This window comes from Diplotaxodon limnothrissa, linkage group LG15 (assembly GCF_057381915.1).
Source record: "Diplotaxodon limnothrissa isolate DT_005_m linkage group LG15, D_limnothrissa_male_GT1.1, whole genome shotgun sequence".
NCBI lineage: Eukaryota > Metazoa > Chordata > Actinopteri > Cichliformes > Cichlidae > Diplotaxodon > Diplotaxodon limnothrissa.
In genome coordinates, this window is record NC_140610.1 from 24,191,016 (window position 1) to 24,217,267 (window position 26,252).

The 26,252-nt window shown below is 41.4% G+C and overlaps 3 protein-coding genes across 3 annotated transcripts; 1 reads left to right on the forward strand and 2 right to left on the reverse strand.

Annotated features, from left to right (window-relative positions):
- Positions 1 to 8,359: 8,359 nt before the first annotated feature.
- On the reverse strand, positions 8,360 to 13,437 carry LOC146617585 (multifunctional protein CAD-like). The gene is made up of 4 exons (XM_085373296.1): positions 13,009 to 13,437; positions 12,696 to 12,917; positions 9,046 to 9,234; positions 8,360 to 8,515 (listed from the first exon to the last, which is right to left on the reverse strand). The coding sequence occupies exons 1-4, from the start codon at positions 13,096 to 13,098 to the stop codon at positions 8,360 to 8,362; spliced, it is 657 nt and encodes a 218-aa protein (XP_085229422.1). The 5' UTR covers positions 13,099 to 13,437.
- Positions 13,438 to 14,968: 1,531 nt separating this feature from the next.
- LOC146617586 (uncharacterized) lies at positions 14,969 to 22,686 on the forward strand. Its single transcript, XM_085373486.1, has 6 exons — positions 14,969 to 16,505; positions 17,429 to 17,483; positions 19,690 to 19,799; positions 21,522 to 21,745; positions 22,374 to 22,518; positions 22,652 to 22,686. The coding sequence occupies exons 1-6, from the start codon at positions 14,969 to 14,971 to the stop codon at positions 22,684 to 22,686; spliced, it is 2,106 nt and encodes a 701-aa protein (XP_085229612.1).
- Positions 22,687 to 23,642: 956 nt separating this feature from the next.
- LOC146617587 (uncharacterized) lies at positions 23,643 to 26,024 on the reverse strand. Its single transcript, XM_085373488.1, has one exon. The coding sequence runs from the start codon at positions 26,022 to 26,024 to the stop codon at positions 23,643 to 23,645; it is 2,382 nt and encodes a 793-aa protein (XP_085229614.1).
- Between the last annotated feature and the right edge of the window lie 228 nt (positions 26,025 to 26,252).

Below are 26,252 nucleotides of genomic sequence, written 5' to 3' on the forward strand. Positions count from 1 at the left end.
CCTCAGAGGATGATTGCTGACTGGAGTCAGGTGGCAAACGAGGCTAATCAGCAGCAGCTGTGTCCTGGGGAGAGAGGAGAGTGAGAGAGACAGAGAGGGGTAGGAGTGGCAAGAGGGGTGGAGGCGGGGAGAGTGGGCAAACACCCCACCCACACACTCCCACAAAGACATCATTTTACAAACTATAGACCAGTGTCAATACTCTCCCAGTTCTCTAAGATACTGGAAAAACTCTTCATAAAAAGATTTGAGTTTTGTGGAAAAATATGAATTAATGACAGATAGGTCAGTATGGGTTCAGAAGCAACAGATCAACAGCTTTGGCACTGATAGATCTAATGGAAAAGATAACGGAATGTATGGATAATAAGAGGTATGCGCTCGGAGTTTTCTTAGATCTAAAGAAGGCGTTTGATACTGTTAATCATGAAATTCTATTAAAAAAACTGGAAAAGTACGGGTTTAGGGGAGTGGTTTTGGAATGGTTAAAAAGCTATGTAGGGAATAGGCAACAATATGTACAAATAAATGAATATAAATCTAATTTGATGGATATAGCTTGTGGAGTACCTCAAGGTTCAGTACTGGGTCCAAAAATGTTTATTATGTACTTAAATGATATCTGCAGAGTATCGGAGATTTTAAAGTTTGTAATATTTGCAGATGACACAAATATACTGTGTTCAGGAGGGGAATTGCCACAGGTTTTGGAAATGATCACACAGGAATTAACAATATTAAAGAAGTGGTTTGATATAAATAAATTATCATTGAATCTAGATAAAACCAAATTTATGTTGTTTGGAAACCAAAAAGAAAAACATCGAAGTAGAAATATGTGTTGACAATGTAAAGAGTAAATGAAATAAAATTTCTTGGGGTGATCATTGACCACAAGCTCTGTTGGAAGCCACACATTACTTATGTTCGGGGGAAATTGGCACGGGGCATTGCCGTCCTGGGGAAAGCAAAGCATATGTTGGATCAGAAAGCACTGCACATTTTATACTGTGCTTTACTACTGCCATATATGAGCTACTGTGTAGAGGTCTGGGGAAACACATACAAAAGTAACACACAAACAATAACTATAATACAGAAAAGGGCCATTAGATTAATAAATAATGTAGGGTACAGGGACCATACAAATGCACTCTTTGTCAAAATGCAAGCTATTAAATTCCAAGACTTAGTGAAGCTTAAAACAGCGCAAATAATGTATAAAGTAAGAAATAAATTGCTTCCCAAAGAAATCTGTAAATTGTTCATAGAAAGAGAAGGTGGGTATAACTTAAGAGGGAAATGGAATTTAAAAATACAAAGTGCTAGAACAACTTTAAGAACTATGTCAATCTCAATTGCAGGAGTTAAATTATGGAACAGTCTAACAGAAGAAATAAAAGACAGTCAAAACATAAAACAGTTTAAAGTAAAATATAAAAACCTAATTTTAAATAAGTATAAGAATGAAGAAAACGGGGTTAACCCAGGACGGTAATGTTGCTGGCAATGGTGTTGCGGTTCTTTTTTGGGGTTTTTTTTTTTTTTTTGGTTTGTTGTTTTTCCATAACTTGTGTATCTGCAAATATACACATTCTGTATTTTTCATATGAAAGAAACTATACTGTGGTGGGGCTTGCTAATTTCTTGTTTTTGATTTATGTATGTTATGTTTTGTTTTACTTCATATGTTTCATATGTTGTTTGTTTAATTTAAGACAAAAGAAAATTAAATGAATGAGAGGTAAAACTTGAGGGGGTAGGGACAAATAAGTAAATACTTCAGCCTACTCCTTTTCAAACAAATAAGGGAATGATATTTTGTAATGATTGTGAAGGCACATGTTTGAAATAAAAATGAACTGAACTGAACAATTGCACTTTGTGGTACTAAGGTAGAGAAGTCAGTAAAACCAGGTGTCTATTTCTATAACTGTGAGCAGTTACAGACTCTGCCATGAATCATTTTATTGTGGTAATGCTCAACCACTTGAAAGGCATTCTCTCTTTTGCATCACTGAGCAGATACATGCAAAATTATAATACAATTCTCCTGCTGCACTTTGTGAGTTGGCACCATGTCTGATAATTTAGAACTGAAATGATACAAAACAAATGCTCTAAGGTCTTCTGGGGGATTGGGAACAGAGAACGGAAAGTACACAATGAGATTTCAAACCATTTCAGCTTTTTAGTGTCATTATCCCAAAGAAAGAAAGAAACAAAACCCTGAACCATGCCACTCAGTTTGAATTCTTCAGTTAGGCTGCAGGACTGTAACAGCGTTATTGGGAGTGCCTCTTTGTTTTGATGAAGTGAAATTAAAACGTGCTCTTCTGTTCCCATTGTTGTCATTGATTGGAGTCATTTCACATTCACTGCAGAGCGTCCAAGGTCACTGCTGGTTTCGACGAGGGGCCGGGCGCCTGTTCAGGAACAACTGACATTAATCTCTTGGTGACACGCAGTAAAGAATTGCCGTTGACATGTTAACCCTTCAGGATCCAGTTATCAAAACAGCAAGGACACTTGTACTGTGGCGGGTGCCGGCTGAGGGATAGATGGACCTTTTGTTTAAGCAAAGGGAAATACTAGGGATGTGCATTTCACATTTGAATTTTAAATACTGCCTGGAAAAATCTAAATACTAAAAGCAACCTTTTATCTTTCATCAGTGTGAAAAATTTATGATTATATCTCAATTTAGACCTTCCAGATCCCTCAGGTCATCTGGATCCAGTCTTTTATCAGTTCCTAGAGTCAGAACCAGACACTGAGAAGCTGCATTCAGCTTTTATGCTCCTTATATCTGGAACAAACTCCCAGAAAGCCTCAGATCAGCTGAAACACTCAGTTTATTTAAATCCAGGTTGAAGACTCACCTGTTCTCAGCTGCTTTTGAATAAAGCACCAAATCCACACTTTTAAGCTTAAATTTCAAAACTTACATTTTAACTACTGATTTTATCTACTGTTTTTTGTTTTGTTTTTTTTAATCGATTTTAAATCATGCTCTTTTTATTGTTTTTGTTTTTTAATGTCTCTGTAAAGCACTTTGAATCACCTTGTTGTTGAATTGTGCTATATAAATAAACTTGCCTTGTCTTGCCACTGAAGGAACAATAGGCTGGAAGGTCAGTTCATTGATCAATAATATACAAATTGTCATGGGCCCTGATCAAAGACCTCAGAAACCTGCAGTCCGCTGAGACTGAAGAAGTCACGTGGATGAGTGACGAAACGTTTCTCCCACCTGAAAACGCTACGTCCAGATGAACAGAGTCAATCTTTTGGACCACCTATAATTCTAAACATTTTGGTAAATGACATTGCTATTACATGTTGGTACAAACATATGGATTCTTCATACCTCAATCTTAGTATAGGAGGTCGTCTGGAGCTGTACACCATAGGCAGAGTGGTTTACTTTGACATGGGAGACCTTTATCTGATCTCCCACATGAACATTGTAAATTGATGCCTCCCTCCACAAGGAGACAGTCATGGTATGCCCATCCTGAAATCACAAACATGACAGAATGAAAGATTTATTCATTAACTAATACAAATCTCAAATATGCCTATTTTCACCATTTTCAATACTACACTTTAGTTGCACCATTACCTGCTTTAGCTGGAGCGTTCGTATAGGCACCTGTTGTTTGCCTGCGAAAACCTTCCTCACTGCAGAACACTGAAAATTCAATTAAAATATAATGTCAGTTATTGTGATTGCATAAATCTGTGTGTGTACATCTAGGTGCTTCTTTCTTGACTTACTACATCTATTATTTTATTATTGTTGTTAATGATAAATCTACAACCATTTACAAAATAATAGCGGTTGATCTTGTTCTCACAATTTTGTGTTTGTTTGACGACAACAACAAAAATTATTATTTTTACTTTTAAAGACAAAAAAGTAATGGTTTCTTTGAAAACCTAAAGCAATATCAGTTCTGATGGAACCACAAATATTTACCTCCAGAACCTCCCCTTCCACTATAATAAGCCCTCCAAACGTTGGGCTCATCTTCAGTGGTGTTGGCTGGGGAAGGTGGATTAAGAAGCTCCTCTGCCTTTGTGATGAGGGCCTCTGTGACTGCAAGGGCAGGAGCTTTAAAAAACTGTGTCCTCGCCGTAATGTTGATTAGATAAGGGGAGCTTGGCCCCTCAGCTCATGTCCCCTCATCATATAAGACATGCCCTCTTTGACTTTGGATGAGAATTCTTCAAACAAAGTAATTTTTGCCACTGTCTCTCCGTCAGTGATTGTTGCCACCGTATTTTTTTTGGTTAACAGTGGTTTGACCCCTCCATCTTGGATATCCCAGCTGATCCTCCTGTGTGTCTGTGATTTGATGCTATATAAATAAAATTGAATTGAATCACCTTTAGCTGGTTGCAAGATTTTAACACCCGGATGTGAATGGGTGGGGGCCTGAAGTACGGCGTCTCAGGCCGGTTATTGGTCAATTTCATTAAGGCCATTCTGAAAAAAAAAAAAAAAAAAAAAAAAGCAAAAGAAACACATTAACAGGTTCATACATTTCTGCTGGATCCAGTTCTGATAGAATACAGTAACACCTGTTGCTTTTATGTTGTCTCTTCACATTTTGATATGAAACAAACATGTGTCGCGACCGACACATCTGTCTTCTTCTTGATATCAAATATATCCATAATAGGCATTTCAGTATTTTATACTTTTTATTATGGTTTCCTGAAACACTTCTTTTTTTTTTCTCCCATGAAAGTTTATTGAATTACAAACACTACATTTGGCACATTTAGAAACTAAGGTCAAGGTCAAGGTCAAGGTCAGCTTTATTTATATAGCACATTTCCAACAGCCGATGCTGCACAAAGTGCTTAACAATAACAATAAAATTAGATTATCAGAACACCAAAAAACTCATTATCAGATACGTCACCTCATGAAAGCGCATGATGAAGCTTTGTAAAAGCTTTAAAAACAAAAAAAAACAAAACAAAATGATGCAAAATAGTAACTGTAATAAAATAAATACTTACAATCATAAAAAGAAAAGTCCCTGATTAGATTTACTATATGACAGCTAAATATTACACAAAACAATAACAGTCAGATGGCTGGGGAAAAAGGCATCAGACTCACTTGTTTCATGCAAGGATAGTCCATTTCACCAGGCCCAGGCTCCTGCAGCCGCCGCGCCACCGGGCCCAGGATCCTCTAGCAAGGCACCAACAAGTAAACAGAGGTGGGACCAAGTCATTGTTTTGCAAGTCTCAAGTCAAGTCTCAAGTAAGTCTCAAGTCTCAAGTCATGTCAGGCAAGTCAGAGTCGAGTCTCAAGTCACTGGTGTAAAAGTCCAAGTAACGTCACAAGTCTGAAATTTTGAACTTCAAGTCCTTTCCAGTCTTTAAAAAAAAAAAAAAAAACGAAAAAAAAAGCATGTTGCAGTTATATGCTAAATGTAAATATTAGACCATGTAATTTTTAAATCTGTGTTTTTCTCAACACATGACAAAATAGTGAACGTAGAAAATATACACAAATTGTGAAATTGCACCTCTTTAAAATGCAGCTCAATTAAACCTAGCTCCAAGAATAATTTTCACCGACAGTTCTGAGATAAGCTGCATGTTATTCTTGGATGCGGTTGTAGGACCAGCTTTAAAATCGCATGACAAAAATATCATACACATTAAAAAAAAAACCAACTGTATCACCAATGTAGCCTGGACAACATTTGCTAGTTAGATGCTAGTTAATTTCTCTTCAACGACGTAATCCAATAACAACCGATCTCTTTACCCGTCGGCTTCCCGTGGCTGTCATGCGACCGGCTATTGCAGTTAATAATACAACAGCTTCTTGACATTTTTGTGTTTCTTTTTATCGCTGTATAACTGATTTTAATTGAAAGCCTGCGTGCGCTAGTACCGCTTGCCACGAGTTCCCAGAATCCTTTGCGGTTCTACCCGTGAATGACGTCACATTTTCAATCTCTATATAATATGCATGTTAAATCCAGATGAACAGAGTCAATCTTTTGGACCACCTATAATTCTAAACATTTTGGTAAATGACATTGCTATTACATGTTGGTACAAACATATGGATTCTTCATACCTCAATCTGTAATAAAATAAATACTTACAATCATTAAAAGAAAAGTCCCTGATTAGATTTACTATGACAGCTAAATATTACACAAAACAATAACAGTCAGATGGCTGGGGAAAAAGGCATCAGACTCACTTGTTTCATGCAAGGATAGTCCATTTCACCTGCCCTGCGAGCGGTTAACAGTTTCTGCCAGCTGATAGCCGCCGCGCCACCGGGCCCAGGCTCTTCCTGCAGCCGCCGCGCCACCGGGCCCAGGCTCTTCCTGCAGCCGCCGCGCCACCGGGCCCAGGCTCCTCTAGCAAGGCACCAACAAGTAAACAGAGGTGGGACCAAGTCATTGTTTTGCAAGTCTCAAGTCTTTATCCTCAAGTCACAAGTCTTAGAACATTTTTTTCAAGTCAAGTCTAAAGTCATAAAATTAACTAGAAAGCCGCCGCTAATCAGTATAGGTTGCCATTCAAACGGCTACAGAGAGCAAAACTCAGTGGAGCAGCCATTCTCCACCATGAACTATGGTAAAACCAAACACCGCTCGAGCCTCACAGATGACAGCTTACAGTTTTGTGTAAAGATGAGGTGACTTCGTACAGCCCCAATTTGTAGACACTGTGCGCAGAGGTTCATAAGCAGACCCGACAATGTTTGCATGAACACACTTTGAAGCATTACGTTATGGACCACTTTTCACACATAGTTGCTGTACCCATACAGCCGGCTGTAGCTTTTCATCTCACAGCCCGACACATACAAAAAAAAAAAAAAAAAAAAAAAAAAAAAAAAGCAGAGAGAGCACAGACCTGAGAGGCGTGATTGCAGATGCCGCTGAGGTGGGTCCACCTCCCCTGCAGCGGCACTGCAGACCACGCCCTGCCACACACATCAAACACGTAAAATAAATATTTATGCACTTTTCATTCACTTGGTTTTTTTTTGTTATTTTTACACAGTGTTCTGAATGATTAACAATGGTCTACAGCCAATCTTGTGTATTATTATACAAACTTTGGTTGTAAGATTCAGATAACTATTTAATAAAAGCTAAATATTTTATATGAGAGTAAGAAAGAAAAGTATATCTTTGTCTCATACTCTCATCAGACAATACACGAACCTCTCAATAAACAAAATATATGCTCGGCTTAAATGACAAACCGCTATTTTACACAGTGGAACACTTATTTTTAAACAAAACCAATGCAGTTCGCCACTGACAGTGCTTACCTTTGCACATCACAGTAAACACTGAACCAAGATGGCGCCCACGCGAACGAGAAATCTGAACTACGGTGTCCTGCAGAGGACAAATGGTCAAAATTGCTAAAATATACAACATATATGCAGCTCAACAGCGACACCTTGTGACTTATTCCAGTCACTACCTTGAATATACATAACGTCTTACCTGACATTCAGTTCACCGGACACTCATACCGAATCACCAGCCCATATAAATGAAAAATAAGTCCAGCAGCCCACCAAGAGTCATCACGAAAGACTAGGGGTGACACGAGAGCGTGAGCGGGCCTGGGTGTCAGCCAACCCGACCTGGGTGTCAGCCAAGCCGCCCTAGCCAGCTAGCCGGCTAGCTGCCATGCGGCGCTAGCAGTAACATCGTGAGAGATATGGGACTTCTTGATAAAATATGGGACTTCTTGATAAAACGAGCAGATATTTGAAGTTTACACCCCTACATTCTCGCCTGAAAATAGGGGAGGCTGTCATAAAGTTCAACATCAGTAACTTAGCGCGCACAGCTGTATGGAAACTCCGTCGTGCTAGCTAGCACGCAGTACAGTTATTGTAACTGTCAGCACAACGAAAATAAACTACACCTAAACTCGGTTTATATCTGACCCAAATAGAGTGCAGTTAATAACGTCTTACCTGAAATTCAGTTCACCAGCCGCCTGCTTCTCCTGCATTGGGTTTCCCTTATCCACGATTGAGCTCCGCGTTAGCCACCACCGGTCGATCGGTGGCCGCCTCGCATGTTTCTTTCCCCGCATACGAGGGGAAGAGACATACACCGGTGGCTAACGCAGAGCTAGCTAGCCACCGGTATATGAACAACTCAGTTATTTTTTCCACATCGACCAGCATCATCGGCCCATATAAACGAAAAATAAGTCCAGCTAATACAAAGACTGTTTGCGGAGCGATCGGGGGTGAAAGGAGTTAGAGACGCCTCACTGAAAGCCAAGCCTGGGTGCTTTTGAGTGAAGCGGCGCTAGCCGGCTAGCTAGATCATTATCCGCCGTTCTTAAGCTGAGAGACGTACTTGAGCTGTGGCAGCGGGATCCCCAGACCAAGTTTAGCTGCTACGTAGGCCAAAGGATAACCAGTCGCTTTACTGGCCAGAGCAGAGCTCCGTGACAGGCGGGCATTCACCTCAATGATGTAGTACTGCAACACATTATACATAGAAGATACAATTCAATCACAGACATTACGGGAATTAGACCAGGAGCAGGAATACCAGCTCCCCATGCACACAAGACCTGTTTAAAGGCCTGTTCTGATACATAAAGCCTATTCATACAAATCTATTCCTGGTTTGTATGAAATGAACTTGGTCACATTGATACCTAAAACAATTTTCTTTTAAAACTTATTGAACTAGGATTTACATAGCAAAGGCTTTTTACAACCTTGTTATGGAGCCAAAACAGTAAATGTAAGCCGTTGACATACCTGGCTGTTACATTATCTGCAGATCCAGCCGCACACTCTGTACATCCTATAGCCATATAAACTGTATATACTTCAAGTCATGTTACCACCCATGCTTATTTCAATATACCTACACTTTCTGTACTATTCATTACAGCATGTCACTGGCTTTAAAATAAGGAAATGCAAAACAGATCCACTTTATAGGTGAACACAGTCCTATTTGTGCTTTTCATCACCCAGGTCTTCACATATATGCTTACCTGTTCAGATTCGGGGTTAAGAGCGTACTGGATGTTACACTCTCCCACGATGCCGAGATGTCTGATGACTTTAATGGCCGTGTTTCTCAGCATGTTGTACTCGCGGTCATTAAGCGTCTGACTGGGAGCCACTACAATGGATTCCCCAGTGTGGATACCCAGTGGGTCGATGTTCTCCATATTACACACCTAAACAAGAGGAAACAACAGCCACTTAAATCTATGGAACGCCAGGACTGCCATAATGAATTAATTAAATACACCATTAAATAATTAATTAAATGTGGCAATAATTAATTAAAATTGGAATTAATTAATTAAATAAATAGTTATGATATATGTAATTAATTAATTATTGACACATTTAATTAATTATTTATGTATTTCACGTTTTAATTAATTATTGACACATTTAATTAATTAATTATTGACATATTTAATTAATTATTTATGTATTTCACATTTTAATTAATTATTGACACATTTAATTAATTATTGACACATTTAATTAATTATTTAATGATATATTTATTTATTTCATTTTGGCAGTCCTGACGCCTGGCTCTCGTCATGAAATAATTTTATCTGTCAGCCTCACCCATCAAACTCAGGGGGCGGGGTTAACGCTGATCGAGTCAAAACCATTGCTTTGGCCTGGTGGCCATTGTTTCTAGCACACAACAGAAAGCTAACAGAACTGAGCTTTGAAAAACCCTGTTTGTGTGTTACCAAATACCGTTTTAATATTTTTTTAGCCGAGAATGTAGTGGTTTAATCTTCATGTGTCTGGTCGGTTTGTCAAGATACAGCCTCTTTGCAAAAGTGTTTCGATGATTTCGGAGATGTCGTCCCAGTCTCACGGCAAAGCGTGGGATAGACCCGCTCGCCTCGCAAGCAATCCCACCGACAAAGCGCAGGCCCCGGTACACAGCTGTAGTAACCCCCGCTGACTTCTTTTACTGAGGTTATATTTATCGATGTTTTATTTCCTGATGTTCTTATGTGTCCTACGTGTTTCAGTCGCCAATTCTGAATTATAACTAACATTAAAAACATGTTTAAGGAGGAGAGAGAGCAAATAAATCTGTTTAACATCTGATCTTTGGGTTTTTGTTCAGTAATCAGCGTGACCTGTGTATAAACACATAAAAGAGATAACGTTGGTGTTTCCGTCATGTAGTAACTGCTGGCTTTAACTGTACAAAGGTTGTTCGACACTATGAAACACATACAGACTTCATGATGTTCGGCTAATATTTTTATTGTGAATATTAATCATGCTGACCTCGCTCTGTACACCACGCAGCGAGGTCAGCATATCCACGATATCCTCAGCTCCATGAGTTAACACAAAGTTTCCCAGCTGACTATCTAACTGCCAACTATTCCAGAGACGTGAAAATATACAGCATAAAGAAAAGTGTAAGAGACTCAGCAGCAGATTAGAATAACAGTTATACATTTAATAAATCACCAAATGAATCCAAGAAACGAGCAAACCTGTTCCGACAATTTGAATTTGTATTCCCTCAGCTGCAGACTCGCTGCTGTTTAAATGTTTGAAAAGGAAGATTAGATATAAAAAACGTCAAACATAGACTCAGTCTGCCTTCACATTTGATATGAGGCCAGCACGTATAGTGGCCTCAGCAGGCTATTACTGAAATACACGTGCTATATCATAAACTATGATATAAATAGGGAGGTCCTATTAACATGTTTAGTTTTAAAGGACACCTTCCTGCCTTTAGTCTCATTCATGAGCAGTATTCGTTTTCTTCTAACATCCAGAAGTCTGCACAATGTGTTTCATAGTTTGTAACAAGCCTTTGACAGGTAAACATAACATGACCGAAAAAGCAAAAAAAAAAAAAAAAAAAAAGAGAGAGAGAGAGAGAGAGAGAGTGTTGACATAAGAAGAGAGAGTGTTGACATAAGAAGAGAAAATGCTCTCAATTATGGAGACAGGCAAATGGTTCATTTATGTTTGATGTGTGTTTATTCCTCCCTAAATATCGTCGGTGAAGTTCGCCATGCACGTCAGATTTTCCTGCGCATTTTTATACCTCTGCCAACAGAGAGAGAAAAAAAAATCACATTCTAACAGACAGCTGGTGCTTAGAATACAGTTGAATAACTATTAAAAAACAGATGATATTTAGATGATAGTTCAGTCTAACACATGTGCCAGTGAACCATTAAACGTCTGTGAAACTATGCAGTTATGAAACGTAACTTTAACCTCAGCCAAACCGATTTGCTCAGTTGTAAATAAAATAGCGAAGTAAACGTGACCCGACAGACAGAACCTGAGTGAATGAAGTCCAGCGTTTAACCACTGAGAGCTAAAACTCAGCTGAGGTTTCAAAGCTGTGTGCTGGTGATTGGACATCAGCCGCTGATAAAGCTGGCTCGCCTATAAAGTGCTCTGTAAGGAAACAAGCTCCAGCAGCTCTGCGCTCGGGGAAAATACTATATTTACTTATCTTGTGCAGAAAAATGCGCTGACATTGCGTTATATCGAGCACCGGCTGCCCAGTTAAACTGTGACTATCACCAGGTAACTAGGCGTGTTTCTTGAATTAGCAGCAGGTGTTAAACAGCTGACAGATGAGGAGGAGGATGCATGCAGGTAAACTGAGGGTCTGCTGAGCTGATCGCTGGTTTCGTGAGAAAAATGTCAGCTCGTTCTTTATGTTACAGAAGCACAGAGACACAAGACCAGGCGGAAAGAGACGATCGTTCGGTGAAAATGAGAATCTGCGAATGCAACATGTGGAACACGGAGAGTGGAATATGTAAACAAACCGGTTAACGTAACCCCCTCGGTGCACTCTGCATGCTAACTGTTAGCAGAGCTAGTGAAATCTCTGAAAACATCTGAGCACTTTTGCAAGCATGTTCTATGTTGACAACCTGACCAGACATATGGCGCGACATTCGCGGCTAAAACACTGTTAAAAGTGTAGCTGGTGACAGAAAAACGGGGTATTTTAAAACTACACCACCACCATTGCTGCCTGTGATTTGATCTGCATTCTGGGATAACTGGCTGCCCCAAGTCTACACAAGCAATCGATTATCTAGGATCGACCTGTTTTGACTTACTTTGCACGGCAACCAATCAAATGTTAGAGAAGCTGCATGGGCAGCGTTAACCCCGCCCCCTGAGTTTGATGGGTGAGGCTGACAGATAAAATTATTTCATGACGAGAGCCAGGCGTCAGGACTGCCAAAATGAAATAAATAAATATATCATTAAATAATTAATTAAATGTGTCAATAATTAATTAAATGTGTCAATAATTAATTAAAATGTGAAATACATAAATAATTAATTAAATGTGTCAATAATTAATTAATTAAATGTGTCAATAATTAATTAAAATGTGAAATACATAAATAATTAATTAAAATGTGAAATACATAAATAATTAATTAAATGTGTCAATAATTAATTAATTACATGTGTCATAACTATTTATTTAATTAATTAATTCCAATTTTAATTAATTATTGACACATTTAATTAATTATTTAATGGTGTATTTAATTAATTCATTATGGCAGTCCTGGCGTTCCATATAAATCACCCTCAGTTTTTTTTTAGTGAGTATAAACCGTTTGTTCTCTGGTCTCCTTTTACTCACAGTCACACAGTTGTCATAGGCGTCCCGGACCACCTCGTACTCGATCTCCTTCCAGCCTTTCAGGGATTTATCCACCAGCACCTGAGAGGTGTGAGCGAATGCTGCCGTTACCAGAGAGGTCAGCTCCTCTCTGTTGTTGGCAAAACCGGAGCCGAGGCCTCCGAGAGCGAACGCTGAACGAACCAAGATGGGGTAGCCAAGACGCTCAGCAGCTGCCACCGCCTACAGCAGAGTTAATCAGATAAATTTAGACTTCACTGGGGCAAAAAACAATCCAGAAGCTATTAATTTATAAGCGAACACGTCTCCTCACCTGTTCCACCGACAGAGCTGCTTCACTGGGAGCTACATGCTCATTGATCTCTTCCATTTTCTCCACAAAGATTTTTCTGTCTTCGGTCATCTCAATGGAGGAAACAGGAGTTCCCAGAACCTGCACTTTATATTTCTCCAGAACGCCCAGCTTGGTCAGCTCTACACCGCAGTTCAGAGCAGTCTGACCTCCAAAAGTCAGCAGGACGCCGTCCGGGCGCTCATTTTTTATCACCTGTAACAACAAGATGTAATGACACGAAGCACTCACAACACATGAAAATGAGACAAACAGCTCTGTGGATTTCACACTGGGAATTTCATCCCGTCCAAGACATTTGGAAGTCTGCAACTGAACTAAAAGCAGCTTAAGTGATCTTTGATTTTTTACTGTAAAAGCCTTTTAGCCTCTTCGTTTCCACTCTATACTGCCATATGATGGATGCAGGTAGAAAGCTGAGCAGGGATTTTTATATCTTTGAGCCAGCACATTTTTACAGAAACGTATTATGAACACTGAAATTTAAAAATAAAAATAATAACATAAACTACATTAAATAAACCTGGGCAAAGAAGGTAAAAATCTGAGGGAATATTTGTCCTCAAACTTGTTTCTTTTCATTATCATTATTAATCCGCACTCTTATTTTTCCTCTCTTACTAATTACTGGCTGTTGTCTCTATATTGCATCTATATAAAAACCAGAGTGGAGCAACGAGCTCTCTTTAGTCCACCAGCACCACCCTTTATCTTACATGATGACTTCCATGGAGCCGCGGATTTAAGGGCTGCAACACAAAGCTCATGTTTTGCCTTTACTTTTAAACACTTGTGCTGCATTCAAGTGTTCAACCAAACAAAGTGATGGACCACGTAAAAGTATCTTATCCACAGTAAAGAAATAAAAATAAAGGTTGTCCTAGAACCCACTGTCCCAATTCCTACAATACAGACACAAAAGAAGACTGAACTACCTTCAACAGTCACCAAAGCTACAAACACACCTGTACAGAACTGCTCTGTGTTCTTTGGTGGGTGTTACGGCCCTAGCAGGGCCTCCTCCTGAAGGTGCCTGTGTGGGCGTGTCACACTACCTCTTCTGCCTGAGGTGCCACCTTTCCCTTTTGTGCAGCTGACTCTCGTCAGTAATCAAGGAGATTTAACTTGTTTATTTAGTTATTTGTTATGCCCCACTGTTTGTTTGCCACTACACCTCTGTAAATAAAACCACCGGTATCTCATCCACTGCCTGCATCTTGGGTCCTTCTTCCAACTCCACGCGGCTCGCCTCGGCAGCCGTGACAATTAAAGCTTCTGCTATAATAATGCCTCATTAGAGGGCACCTTGGTTAAGCTAAATGTATAATTATAGATTTTGTTAACCGTGGGAAATGTCTTTTATCCATCTTTTAATTAGTGTGTTATTTCCTCTTGTTTCTCAGGTACGGTAACCGTGGACACAACCAACCGTGCATCCATAATGGGACAGAGCGCTGCTTCATCACCAGTCAGAATCACGGCTTCGCTGTCGACCCTGACACTTTGCCCAAAGACTGGGACGTGCTCTTCACAAATGCTAACGACCACACCAACGAGGGCATCGTACACAACACAAAGCCTCTGTTCAGGTAACAGTCTGTGAAAGATGGAGTCCAGTGGTGATTCACTCTAGAAGTGACTGGTTCTGGTGCCTTAAGTGCCTCTGTACTGGCCGGAAAAAACCCAATTAACAAACTCCCCCTCACCATGACAACAGCAGATTTCAAGCACAGTCGAAGGACGAACTGTAAGCTCCGCGGCTCTACGGTTACAGCTGGTTGTTCAGCCTAGCAGTGGCGTTAAACGATATTAACAGGGATATATTTAATGTAGGAAGGCCGTCTGTGCCGGGAAGGAGTTTCATGAGCGGGAGGCCAGCCGGAGGCAGAGGGAGACGCCGTCTGACTGTGTGATCAACAACATGGCTCTGCTTCAGCATCCCCGGCTGCTGCTCGCCTGTGTAGGGCTGCTGCTGCTGCTCACCTTTGGCAGCATCGACGCTCGATCTTCGCCTATATCGGACTTGAAATCCAAAATATCCGGGGTGGAGGAGCTCTTGGAGGAATTCCGCAAACAGCTGCAGCAGGACCAGACCTACAGGACAGGTGAAGTGATGGACTCCTGCGTGGGCGACTTCAGTGCCGCGGGGGATCGCATCATCCGGGCCAAGGACTCCATCGAGCAAGGAGCCACCTTCCTGCTGGCCCCGGACAGGGTGTACACCAGGAAGGACTGTGTGCACGCCTGCTGCTCCCAGCCTCACTGCACAGTTGCGGTGCTTCACGAGGACCAAAGGCAGCCCGGGGACAGTCTCCGCTGCTACCTGTTTAACTGCACCTACAGGAGTAAGAATGTGTGCGCCTTCTTGGCTCAGAAAGGCTTCACGACATACAGCCGGACTCCCAACACAACGCAGGGACACCTCCCTGTTTCATCTAGCGACTCAGCCCGGAGGCCCGGAGAAGAAGCTCCTGATGAGGATGATGCAGACGTGGATGAGCCTCCTCGCAGTGACGCTGGACAGGATGTGGTTATCCAGCTGCCCACAGATTGGGCTGTGCTGGATGGCCGTGACAGCGTGGACGACCACGGGATCCGCCGCTATGAGTGGAGTCTGATTAAAGGAGACACAGCCATCAATATGAAGTCAACACATCCAGGTTTGCTGAAGATCAGTGGCCTCCAGGAAGGAGTCTACACGTTTCAGATGACAGTCACTGACACGGCGGGACAGAAGAGCTCCGATAACATCTCTGTCACCGTACTGGCTCCAAAACACCAAGCAGAAGTATGTACCGGTCACTGCTCAAACTACCAATTTAAGTGTGATGACGGTTGCTGTATTGACATCACCTATGCCTGCGATGGGAAGCAGCACTGTCCAGACCGCTCAGACGAAGACTTCTGCCCAAACTTCGATGGCAGCCGAAAGTCAGTGACCCACGCTGTGGACCTGCCCAGCCCTCAGCGGCCTGTCGCTCAGACAAAGAAAGCTGAAGACGACTCCATGCTCCCGACTGGAGCCAGAAAGACCATCACACCGCAAGACACAAGCAAGGCGGCTCCTTCTCAAAGTGCCAGTGAGCAGGAAGCTTCAGTCAGTCAAGACCCATGTGCTGCTGCTCCAGTTGTGGGACCCTGTAAAGGCACCTTCCCACGGTGGTACTACGACCAAAATGTGGGAGAGTGCAAACACTTCCTGTATGGAGGCTGCCAGGGAAACCACAACAACTTCCTCCAGGAGTTGGACTGTGTCAGTGAATGCATACAAAAAAGTCCAGCTTTCAGACCTGCCAGTGTGGCTCCTCCAGTCACCAAGCAGACTGAGATAGCTTCCCCTAAAGCCAACCAGAGCCAAGCAGTGAGTGACGCCCCCATCTCCAAACCATTTCCAGTTCCTCTGACACTTGGCCTAATCATCACTGCCGTGCTGCTGCTCATGATCTGTCGTCTGATCTGTGAGCCAGCATCAGCTGAGAGATATAGAGGAGAACAGGGGGACAACAGACAGCTCTCTGTAGTTGACAGACTGGTAAAAACATTGAAAACAGTTTTTAGATATTTGCTTCCTGTATTTGCAGAAGTATCTCCAACACAGACTGTAACAGCTGCATGCAGGGAACCACTCAGTCATGTTTATCCTGCAGGACAGGATCTGACAGGGAAAGAAGGAAAAATAAGGGAACCACGGACAACTTTGATAATGCTTTGATTTATCCACAGTACATTTAGTTCAAATATTGTTTCCATCACAGAGGGATTGTGCTGGTTTCAGTGGGGAAAGTATGCAGCTCATTTAAATGTTCAAAGAGCTGTGAAAAGTTGTCCGTTCATAAAGTGTGTCAGTATTTTATAAGGATGCCATGTTTCTGTATCATCTCTCTCCTGTCAGAGCCTCTTCCAAACATCAGCCTGTTTAATGCTCTCATATCTTCAACATCTCGAGTAAATTATACTGCACAGTTTTCTCTCCAATAAAAGAATATTTACTGCATGAGTCTGTTTTCCATTTTATCTGAAACATTCAAGGAGGAGATCTTTTACTGTATTTTGGTGATATTGCCCTTAAATGTGACTAAAGCTTTCATACAGTGGTGATCACGGACATAACTCTGAGATCAGTCTGACTGAACTCTGAAAATCACTGAGTGTTATTTCACAGAACCATAATTAGATTAACTCAAACGGAAACACGCGGTGTTAAACAGTAGTATAATTATCATTAACTGTCAAAGTAAGTGCGTATTTTGCTTGTTTCCGTTTCCATCAAAAATCGAATTAATTAATAATTGTTTGATTTGTGTTGATGAAGGCCTGCCTCCTTCTCCTCACAGTCACTTTTTACGAGACCATGAGTGTGTTTCATTTTTTGTTCTGTCAGTCTTGGATGTGACTCCTGAAAAGAGATTCACCATGATTCTGGTTCTCCTTTCACAGTCAGTACTGCTGGTTTCTCTCTCAGACTGACTGAAGATGAGTGATCTGGAGTCTCCAGGATCCAGCCGTCTGTCTGTGACCGACACAAAGTAAGATACTGTCTCTAATGTACACGAAGGAAATAGAGAACATAGGTGAAATCAGTATGTAGAAACAATTACAAGTTTAAAAGGACAAGTAAGATTGAGTGGGAGAGGACTGGTTTAACAGGAAGAAGAGAAAATTCCACAGTATCCGTGCAAAAAGTTTCACTTTGAAATCTTTAAAAGAATGTGGACAAACAGGTGGACTTGGTGTCAGTGGAGTTTACTCCTGGAAGTTTGAGATTATGATGATTATTACTTCAAAAACACCTGTACAGACGTTTATCACTCATTCCATACCAGCGCAGTGCCCAGTAACACTTTGAGGTGACTGGAGCTTTATATATAAAATGAATGCAGTCCGATCAGTTTATGAGAATAGTCAAAGTGACTTTGGTAATATTAGTTGCCAATTTTTAGTTGGTATTGGTTTGTAAGATTAGTTTAAAATAAAGACTTCATTTTAACTGAATTTTGTTACGTCTCAAGAATTTGGACGTTTAGCCTTAAGGACAAACCTAAGGAGGAGGTTGGACTTTAGAGTTGAGCCCAGAGATGTACGGCTGAGTGAGGGGCTACTTTTTGTCATCAAACTAAAAAGAAATAAAATGTAGGCTTAGAAGACACGGTTGGTTGTTTGGTTCAGCATCTCTGAATATCTTCAGAGCTGTAGAGGCTTCAGAATGTAGAAGTTTGGATGGAAACTCCAAATACTTGAAGCCCACAAGATGCATCTTTAAAAAGTCAAAAAGAAGCGAAGAATTGCTGTCGCTAAAACCAAAATAACATTTATAACAACAACAAAAGTGTATGATTTGGTAATATGATTGGAATGGAACAAATGGATTCTGAAAATCAGAGATTGAGTTTCCAAGTGAATAATGCAGCTGAAAAATTTTCCTGTTATATGAAGACTTTTAACCTGTAGTTCAGTATTGATCTGCCACAGTCAGCGAACAAAACTGCCAAAAAGGAAAAAGACATTAAGATCCTCAAAAGCTTGGCATAATATAGTCATACATTTTCACCTGAATACATCTGCCCTGTGCAAATCCGTTTCGAAGGCCTTTGCAGCTAATAATGGTCAATATATTAATTTAAAGAACACAGAAAAACAGCTGGTTCTTTTTCAGGGTTTCATAGCTTTTTTGTGTAGAATGCCAAGCTTTAATATTATAGAGATTTGCAAGTATCTACAAAGCATGATATGATGTGAAGTTCAACATCTGGGACATGTGTCCCGCTATGCATTGCAGAAAATGACTCAATCTCTTAGTACAGCAAACAAACAATGCAGGAGGGCGGGAAAATAATGGCCTCCTCTGCCGTGGCATCAGAAGTTGAGAATTGACGGGACAAAGTGTTGGGTTTCTCGTTTTGGGTTGCCGGGTCTATAGATCATAACACAGTTGAACCAAGCAAAGGAGAGGGCCCACCTGGTTTGTCTTGAGTGGCTGCTGTGAGATATGCAAGATGCTTGTGGTCAGTCAAACGATGAACAATGAGCAGGTGTTCTGCTCCCTCCCGCCAGCTAGCAGTTCCACTTCTCCCACGTCATAGTTTTGCTCAGTTCGAGAAAGACAGCAGAAGGGAAAAAGCTGCATTTTCCCTTCCTTGTTCTGGAACAAGATGAACTCCATCAACGATAAATTGTTGGGTGGTCACACACAGCTGACTGCAGCTTTCCAGTCTTATAAACAGTACATTTGTACAATGACTGAAACCAGCCCACTGGCTGTGACGTCAGTTCCTTGATCATGAATATGCAAATTGTCATGACCATTGATCAACAATCATTGATCAAAGACCATTGATCGTGGAATAATCTTCCACACTGCACCTAACGTGACAAACTGAAAGCAGTCATTGGGTGGGAAACCTTGAGGAGAACACTTTTGACCTTAGAGAAGAGCTCTGCATAGAAAAGGATCAGGTTTGAACTTAGTTTGTGCAGCTGTACCTTTAACTAAGGCAAGTTCCTACATCAACTCGTCCTGTTGTCTTTTTGAACTGTGCTTCACTATTCACTACAGATGAATGCACTGTAAACACCTGCGTGTGAGTCACTTTGGTCACTTTGACAGTTGCACTGGTAATAATAATTTTCCCTTTGTGTCCTCAGAGAGAACAGTGATGTTGGTGTGGAGGAGGAGGAGCAGTTGTCCTGCTGTGCTTTGGGTCAAGATGTCTCAGAGGATTCAGTCGCTACCAGTTGTGGCATCTCTGTCCAAAGTAAGAGTCGGTATCCGTGTGCTGATGAACACATTTTTGAAAACTTGACTTCTTGTTTTGTAGGTGCATGAAAAAGATTTCATTCGATTTTTTATGGTATAGGTTTTTTTCCTGTTTTACTTTGAATGTTGTTTCCTTTCATGTCTCACGTTAGTTTTACTTCCTGCTTTGTGATTGTCTTAATTATTTTTCACCTGGTTTGCTAAAGTTCAGCTGTCATGTTCCCCACCTGCTCACAATATCAGGCAATCCTCAATATATACTACTCAAAACAATCAGAGGAACACACTGAAAACATAATGGCTCTCGCGCGGAGAAAAACATGCTGGAGATCAATACTGATGCAAACTGGGTGATGTGTTAGAAACGAAAGGATTCAATTGTTTGTTGGAAATAAATGATCAAAATACTGGATACTGGCTGAATCCAAATACAAACAGAAAATCAGAGTAAAAAACGCTGCAGCAGGCTTTTCCATTTGGCTCTGATTTCATAGCAGCAGCTCAAAATGAAATAGTTTGTATGGCTGCGTGTGCTGCTGGGCCAAAAGTTTAGCTGGTCATTTGTAGATTTTTAGATGAAATAAAAAACAAAAAAAACACTCAACAAAAGATCATCTAAAGAAGAGCAGAGTTCATGTACACACTTTATTAAGCAGCTACTGTACAACAAGAACAGAATCATGTAAATGGCCAAACAACAGCAACAGTAATCCCAGAGTGTAGCACAGCAGGCAAAGAGACGCAGTAGCACAGAGAGAGTAAAGGATCACATGGAGAACAAATGGAGCGCGCTCACGAGCCCTCTCTTCGTACAGAGCCAGAAACGTCTGACCCACAGAGCTCACTAAGACGACAATAACTCGTTTTTCCCACACAGATTACATATAACATCACACTGAATGAAATTACATGTAGCAGATTACATGAACTATATAAGATGAGGATTCGCGTATTAAGCATATTCAGAACTATTTCCTTCCATTATTTTCTTGGGTTAACAGTTTTTGTTGCTTTTCTGCTATCGCTTAAATTTTATTCATATAGCACCAAGTCACAACAGCCACCTTAAGGCACTTTATAGTGTTAGGTAAAGCCTCAGTAATAAAGCCTCAGACAACTCCCTACGAGCAACGACTTGGAGACATTAAGAAAGAAAAACTCTCTCTTTGTACAGTCGAACACTGAGACGGAACCAGGTTCAGTGACGGGCCGCCATCCACCACGACTGGTTGGAATGAGGGGAGGAGGGCAGGATAAAACCTGCAGGCTGAGAGCAAAGTGCTCCATCTATCTGATATGATACTGTGAGGCCTCTCAGATAAGATGGGGCTGTTTTATTATGGCCCTTTTTATGTGAGAAGCATTTTGAATTCAGCTCTGGATTTAACAGGGAGCCAATGATGTGAAGCCAGTATGAGGGGGATTTTCCCTCCTCTTAAAATGTCTCATTAGGAACATTTTTAACAGTTGCTTCTTGTCTCTGCTGTGACAAAAAAAGGTTCTGATTATGAATCAAAATGTTTTAAATAAGTCACACACTGGTTATAACTTAATGCCGAAAATGTCATGTTACACGATTTACTATTTTCTGAAGCTTATTTACAATTTACAATGCTTAACACCATTCCCATCCCTCCCGTCAAAAGATAAAAGTCTGTTTTTCATGCAGTTTCACACACTAAAGACATTTCATTCTTTTTGGTTTCTTGTTGTCAATCAGCAGATGCGAGTCTGGAAGAGGTTTTAGAAGAATATAAGATCAGTCTGAGGAGGAGGTTTGAAAGTGTGACTGAAGAAACTGATAATACAGGAAGTGGAACCCTCCCGAACAGGATCTACACTGAGCTCTACATCACAGAGGGACAGAATGAAGACGTTCATAACCAACATGAGGTGATGCAGCTGGAGACAGCTTCCAAGATGGAGGCTCTTGATGACATTACAGTCAGGTGTCACGACACCTTTAAAGCCTTACCTGACCAACAGAGACCCATCAGAGTGGTTCTGACCAACAGCGTCGCTGATCAGAGACGAGCAGTACAGTCTTCTGGAGCTGCTCCATGTTTTCCATCCAACATTACAGAAGGTCACAGCAGAGAAGCTCGCTGTCTGTAAACTTTTGTTCATCTTTGACGGCCTGGATGAAAGCAGACTTGGATCATTGGATTTCACCAACGGGAAGCTGCTGTCTGATGTCACAGAGAAGTCATCAGTCAGCCAGCTGCTGACAAACCTCATCCAGGGGAATCTGCTTCCCTCGGCTCTCGTCTGGATAACTCCCCGACCTGCAGCAGCCAATCAGATCCCTCCTAGACGTGTTGACAGGGTAACAGAAGTACGAGGCTTCACTGATGCCCAGAAGGAGGAGTACTTCAGGAGGAGATTCAGTGATGAAGAGCTGTCCAGAATCATCTCCCACATGAAGACATCCAGGAGCCTCCACATCATGTGTAGAATCCCAGTCTTCTGCTGGATCACTGCTACAGTTCTGGAGCACATGTTGACTACAGAGCAGAGAGGAGAGCTGCCCAAGACCCTGACTGACATGTACTCACACTTCTTGTTGGTTCAGATGAAGAAGGGGAACAAACATGTGGGGGGACATGAAACAAGTGAGATGGCTGAAAGGAAATTTCTTCTGAATCTGGGGAGGCTGGCATTTAAACATCTGGAAAAAGGAAACACCTTCTTCTACCAAGAAGACCTAGATCAGTGTGGTCTGGATGCTACAGAGGCCTTGTTGCACACAGAAGTTTATACGGAGCTCTTTAAACAGTGTTTGTTAATCTTGAAGGTGGCTTTTATTTGTGATTCAGGTCTCAATGTCTCTTTGTGTATACTTATATGCAGAAGTAACACAAAAGAAGAAGTGGGAGCTGGCCTGACACCAGTAACTGACTTCCAGTGAAAGCTTTGGCTAATAATATTTTTTAGCGAACATTTTTCTTGTAAAACAAAGGGGGGCCTAGCAAAAAAGGTTTGGGAACCACTGCTCTACAAGGTTGGCGAAATAAAAAAAAATGTATTAACATTTTTTAATTTGGACTTTTATTAGTCCAAATTTTTTTATTTGGACTAAAAAAAATGTTCGAAGTGGACTAGGTGCTAATTTTCAGATGTCAGGTCTACATCTAGAATCAAAATGAGCACATACATAAACAACCAAAGTGAAGCATTAAGACAAAACATAGCAACGTCAAACAGCGTCCACACATTTTGCCACAAATACATGCAAAACAACTAAATTGGGCCACAAAAGTGATGTAAATTGACCAAACTAAGACACGAATCAGACAAAAACAGATGCAGGATGATCACAAACAGACACGTCGGCTACAAACTGATGCAAAATGACTAAAATCACACGTGTAACACTTTCTACATATTTGACAACAGAAGAAAAACACAAACAAACTTGGAATGCATTTTTAATTTGGATTTTTTTTATTTCATGCCGAATTAGATATTTTAAAAATCAAGCCAAAGTCTCCTCCCTGTTTGTACTGTAAGGTCAAAGCCCTACTGTACTACAGAGAACCCCAACAATCAAATGATCCCCCTCTGAGCAAGCACGAGGCGACTGTGGGGAAGAAAAACTCCCTTTAACAGGAAGAAACTTCCAACGGAACCGGGCTCAGAAGGGACGGCCATCCGCTGCGACCGGTTGGGGGGATGGAAATCAAAAGGAGACGAGATGGCGTGAACTACAGTTCTAAAATTTGGATTTGAGGGCTGATCCCAAAATTTTATGGTGATGTTTTTAAAAAAAGGATTTGGTGCTAAAAGTCTGCTTCAAGATTTTAAAAGAAGCAGGGCAGTGGGAAAAGCCAAAATGGTCATTTTAATGATCTCTGGCTTTAGTGAACCACCTGAAGGGTTTTAGCAATGTTTTTCCCACCGCAGAAAAAAACCTGGATATTTTGGACGTCTTTGGGGGACCCGGGATGACTCCGAGAGTGATTTTTAGATGTCTAATCAGAGCCTCATCAAAAGATGAATCATTTGCCATCAAAGCCTTTAAGACATTGTCTGGGGAGCCAAACTCCTTGATGAGGCGTTTGGCTATTTTCTTGATGAACTTTGTCTTGTCATTTGTCAGACTTGTGGCAGACGCTGTGCTGCTGAGTTCAGGCTGCATTAGATTGCTCAGACGGTTGATGACCGTGTCTATTTCTTTTGTAGTAGTTGCGATCCGAGCAGCAAACTTTTGGGTCTCAGGTTTAGATTTATAGATGACTCTCATGATAAGGAGCAACGCAAGGTCATTGGAAATTTTCTCAACATCAGAAGATGAACCTGACACAGAATCCATCTCTGATATTTTGGAGGAATCTTTGAGAGAGTGTTTCAGGCTCAAGGCTCCAGATGATTTATCTGGAGAAATGCTCCGAGGTTGTGGCGTTCGAGGTGACTTGTCAGATGCCACAGAGCATTTATCTGGAGAAATGCTCCCAGGTTGTGGCGTTGGAGGTGACTTGTCAGATGCCACAGAGCATTTATCTGGAGAAATGCTCCCAGGTTTTGGTGTTGGAAGTGATGCACCAGATTCTTTTCCTCTGCCATCTGAATCAGGGCTTTTTTCCTGTGTTGTGGTCTGTGCTCTTTTAATAAAGTTGTGGATGTCTTCCAGGGCCCCAGAAATCTTGTCCATTTGAATCATTTGATCTTTCTCTTCATTGCAGAAGAGTAAAAGCTTCTGCAAAAACCTTTCTACTGTGTCATCTATGAGGACATAGAGGACTTCAGCAGAAATGCGACGCTTTGAGCCCTGTACTGATTTCGGAGTCCTGGAGATGACCGTGTCTGAGAGGGACCTACCCATTAGAGGTATGGGGATTTGATAGCCTCGATCCACCGTAAGTAGATCAAACAGGTTTGCCACTAAGTCCTCCGTAAAATTCCTGATATGCCCACTATTTTTAAAGTCCCCCAAGGTCTTATCGATGAGGAAGAGTTCTTCTTTCTTTGTTAATTTGTCAAATAACTGATTAACGTCTGATCTAATGACGTTAAAGTCGACTGAAGAAGAACGTTTAATTGCGGTTCCCAGGCTTGCCGTATGTGGAGAAGGGGAGCGATGAGCCTCTGTACTCTGGGGAGCAGCCGTTTCAGGTACTGACCCTGGGAGAATGAAAACTATACTTTCATTGGAGGGCGCAGTTTCCTTCTTGGGGTGATTGCAAATGTTTTGTAGACAAACAAAATGTTTCCTGTTTGCCTTTATTCTTTTTTTCAGCTCTGTTTTCATTTTTTCAAATTGTTTTTTTGCAAACATGGAAAAGTTGTGTTTGCGTGCTTTGAGCCTGGCGTGTGAGGTGGATGGCACACATTTGGAGAAGAAGTGTCTCACCTTGTGGATAATTAAGCCTGCATTAAAGGCAGGTTTGGGTAAGTTACATTTCTCACAGAGCTCTTCACTGCTTGAATCCATGTTAGCAAGTATCTCACCTACGATGTCAACTGCAACCATTTCTACTGGGGTTGGAGCCTGGATACTTTGTGTTTCTGCAGTGGGTTTTATATGGCTTTGTGATTCTTCTGGGAGCTCATCTTTATCTTTTCCTGTCATCTCTCCATCTGAGCTCCTTGTTGACAGAATAACAGAAATCTCTGCGATTGCTGATTTCACTGATATTTTTGAACCAGTACGTTCTGTACTGGAATGAGACCCATTTGTCCCACACTGGCAGCGCAGCTTACATGCTGCATACCTTTTCAGGCATGAGGCAGCGCAACAAACCATGCGGTGTAGTTTCTTAATACTACTAAATTTGCCGCTAACATAAACGGCAGGGTCTACTGGGAAATCGGGGCTTTTTTCAATCAGTGCAATGGTTGAGCTGACCTTTTCTGAGATCTCTTCCTCAACCATCAGCGTCAGCTTGTCAGCGCTCTTATCTTGCTGTTTTGAGACATTAAGAGCGCCGGCGATGGCAGCTGAGATCGAGTCTCCGAGGGACACCCTTATTTTCCCCTCATCCATAAACTCTTCCCTTATCATGGGTTCCTGAATAACAGAAAGGGCAATCCTCAGGATGCTGGCAGAGGCGATCTGAATGATTTCAGAAATCATATCAGCGAGCACGGCATGGACGCTGGAGTCGCATTTTCCATTTTCTATAATGCTCCACTGAACTTCAGAGAGCCTTTCAAAGCACCTGTTGATTGGCGGGATAATCTGGTCTGGTGTGACCACGATTGAATTTTCGTTGATGGTTTCCATTGTTGTGTCACAAATTAGATTTTCTCCGTTTGAGCGTGTGAGAATTTTCTTGTATTACAGAGCGCCGACTGCTGAACGTTTTGCAAACACATGAGCATCGAGTTCTGATTTTTCTGTCTGAGAGCCGTTATTTATAGGCTCGGTTGTCTGTGACGTTACTGACAGACCAGCGCGAACGCCTTTGATCTGCCAGTGACGTCACAAGAAACGCACGCGGAGAGGCGGCGT